The sequence below is a fragment of the Haematobia irritans genome, unplaced genomic scaffold, assembly GCF_050003625.1.
Source record: "Haematobia irritans isolate KBUSLIRL unplaced genomic scaffold, ASM5000362v1 scaffold_166, whole genome shotgun sequence".
Classification (NCBI taxonomy): domain Eukaryota; kingdom Metazoa; phylum Arthropoda; class Insecta; order Diptera; family Muscidae; genus Haematobia; species Haematobia irritans.
In genome coordinates, this window is record NW_027445760.1 from 1,769 (window position 1) to 5,000 (window position 3,232).

The 3,232-nt window shown below is 30.4% G+C and overlaps 1 protein-coding gene across 1 annotated transcript; it reads left to right on the forward strand.

Annotated features, from left to right (window-relative positions):
• The first annotated feature begins 1,406 nt into the window (after positions 1–1,406).
• Positions 1,407–2,576, forward strand: LOC142242473 (uncharacterized). Its single transcript, XM_075314041.1, has one exon. The coding sequence runs from the start codon at positions 1,407–1,409 to the stop codon at positions 2,574–2,576; it is 1,170 nt and encodes a 389-aa protein (XP_075170156.1).
• The last annotated feature ends 656 nt before the right edge of the window (positions 2,577–3,232 follow it).

Below are 3,232 nucleotides of genomic sequence, written 5' to 3' on the forward strand. Positions count from 1 at the left end.
CTATAAGTGGATTGACATTTTACCAAATTTAGTTAATCAATATAATCGGAAAATACACAGAACAATAAAAATGGCTCCTATTGATGTCAATAAAAATAATGAGGATTATATTTTAAAAACTGCTTACAATCATCTTAAAGTATATAAACCCTCAAACTTCCATGTTGGTGACTATGTTCGCATAAGTAAATATAAAAATATATTTGAAAAAGGATATACACCTAATTTCAGTACGGAAATTTTTCGAATAAGTTCTATCCAAAACACTAATCCTACCACATATCTATTGGAAGATTATCAAGGTAATCCGGTAATCCAATAAAAGGAGGTTTCTATAGAGAAGAAATTCTGCGAACACGACACCCTGATGTTTACCTCGTTGAAAAAATTCTAAAAACAAAAGGTCAACAAGCATATGTTAAATGGTTGGGATTTTCTAATGACCACAATTCATGGATTAATAAGAATGAAATTTTATGATGTGTATTTAGTAATATAAAATAAATAAAGAAGATTGAAACTTAATTTTGTTTTTCATTCTAAAGCAAGTTTTCATAATGTCAATTACATTAGCCCTAAGCGGAAGATCGTCGGTGCTCATAACCAATTATTTCCCACCCATACAACTTAATGATGAATATGAATGTGCTTTAGTTGATTTTCATTCGTATAATTCAATTCCAAATATTGACTATGATAACAATCTTTTCCACATTGGTGGTGATTGCATTGAAATTCCGGTGGGATCTTATGAACTGGAGGATATTGTTAAATTTTTAAAACATGAATATGTAAAGAAAAATATCAACAAAATATTAGAGATTGAGGCTAATAATAATACACTTCAAATTGAAATATATTCCTCCCACGACATTATTGATTTTAACAAAGATCGTTCTATTGGCGCGCTATTTGGCTTCAACAATCGAATTTTGGTACCTAATGCACGACATAAATCACATCAATCAGTGAACATAATGAAAGTGAATGCCATCCAAGTCCAATGTAATATAATCACAGGATCATATATGAATAACACACCGTCGCATATAATACATGAGTTTGCTATGAATGTCTCTCCAGGATATAAAATGGATGAGATACCCAGGAATTTAATCTATTTACCTGTGAATGTCAAGGAAATAAGTTGTCTAAAAGTTTGGATTGTGGATCAAGAAAGGCGTATAATAAATTTTCGGGGTGAAGAGATTACTTTACGATTTCATCTAAAACCGAAAGCGAAATGATTATCTATAATAAATATTACAATAAAATAGGTAATGATTCCATTCCGGAACGAGCAGCCAAGCTAATTACACAAAATATACTGCCCCAATCTATAAAACGTAAATTAACTAAAGAAAATAAACTATTCCTAAAATCTTTAAAACTACAGCTTAAGAAAAATGTCTGAAATATTAAGCGTTGCAGAAAAACCATTTTCTGATGAAAGCATTATTAAGAAGGATTATCATAGCTATATGCCATATATACAGTCATATAAAAATAATGATGAAATTAGAATAACAATCCAAAATCAAGATCTCTATGTCTTACCTACTGAAAGTTATATCTACATAGAAGGCTTCATAACGCTGATGGATGGTATAGCAACACCAAATGCTAGACTGCGAAATAATTGTGTAGCACATATGTTTGATGAGATTCGTTATGAAATCAATGGGGTTGAAATTGATAGAACACGTTATTTAGGAATGGCGAGTACTATAAAAAATTATTTATCTCTCAATGAATTGGATTCGAATATGATGCTGAATGCAGGATGGAGTAAACACAATGACATGGAAAACGGGTCATTTAATTTTTATGTTCCGTTAAAATTATTGTTGGGCTTCGCAGAGGACTTCAATAAAATCGTGTTAAACTGTAAACATGACTTAATTTTGTTGCGCAGTTCAAATGATCATAATGTTTGCTTTTCCACAAAGCCTGAAGAAATGGTTAAACTAACTATACAGAATATAACATGGAGAATACCACATGTGCAAGCTTCCGATATAACAAAGTTGAAAATTATAAAAATGATTAAAGATGGTACCACATTACCGCTTGCTTTTCGGAGTTGGGATTGTCACTTTAATCCTACATTCCCAAATGCGACAAAATGTAATTGGAATGTAAAGCTTTCATTAAATAGAGAGCGCCCCAGATTTGTAATCGTGGTATTTGAAAAAAACAACAAGTTTATACATTGTAATCTAGTAAATTTAAAAGTTCATCTAAATTCCGATACTTACCCATATGATGATCTTAATCTCAAATTTGATGATAATAGATATGCTATTCTATATGACATGTACGCCAAATTTCAACACAGCTTTTATATGAAAGAACCACAACCATTACTAACAAGCGCTGAATTTAAGAACACCCCCATGGCAGTCATCGATGTTAGCCACCAAAATGAAATGGTCAAACAAGGTCCCATAGATGTCAGAATTGAACTCGAAACCAGTAAACCCATTCCTGCAAACACCATAGCATATTGTTTAATAATTCACGATCGCTATATTGAATATACACCATTGACGGGAAATGTGCGAAAAATTATTTAATTTTTTTTTTTTCAATGAACCATACATACCTTTATATCCATAATCAATTTTAAAATAAATAAAAATAAAACAAAAATGTATACATCAATTTTTTCATTTTATTTATTACATTTTTTCTATATAAATAACAATTCTCAATGTTAAATTTTTTAAATACATACAATACATAATAAATAGTTTAGTGTATTTACATTAAAATTATATCCATTAGATCATTAAAATCCATATCAAAATCAGATGTATATTGTTGAACTAAATTTTCTAAAGAGGAATCAGTTTCGATTGCTCCTAAATCTAAATCTAGACCATTGCCATCTATATCAACTAGCATATTTTCCATACTTGATTCAATTTCATGGTGACCCCACGCGAAAGTATTAATTCCATCTTCCTTGATCATACGCTTTGTATCCAACGGACTTAATACAACTTTTTTCAAGGCATTCGTATAGATGTTGTGTAGCTTACACCTAAAAGTGAGCATTGTATCACAAACTTTTTCTTTAGTAAATAGACAATTCCTATAGTCATCAATTTTATAGTTGTCCATTACACTTTTTTTCACACCTTTAGCCTTTTTAATTTCATAACCATCCTCAACAGTATATGAATACATTTTTGGACCTAAACCGACAAACTCTGTCATAATCTTACCA

Excerpts from the sequence above, each read along its gene's own strand:
- LOC142242473 (XM_075314041.1), top strand. The coding sequence starts at position 1,407 with ATGTCTGAAATATTAAGCGTTGCAGAAAAACCATTTTCTGATGAAAGC.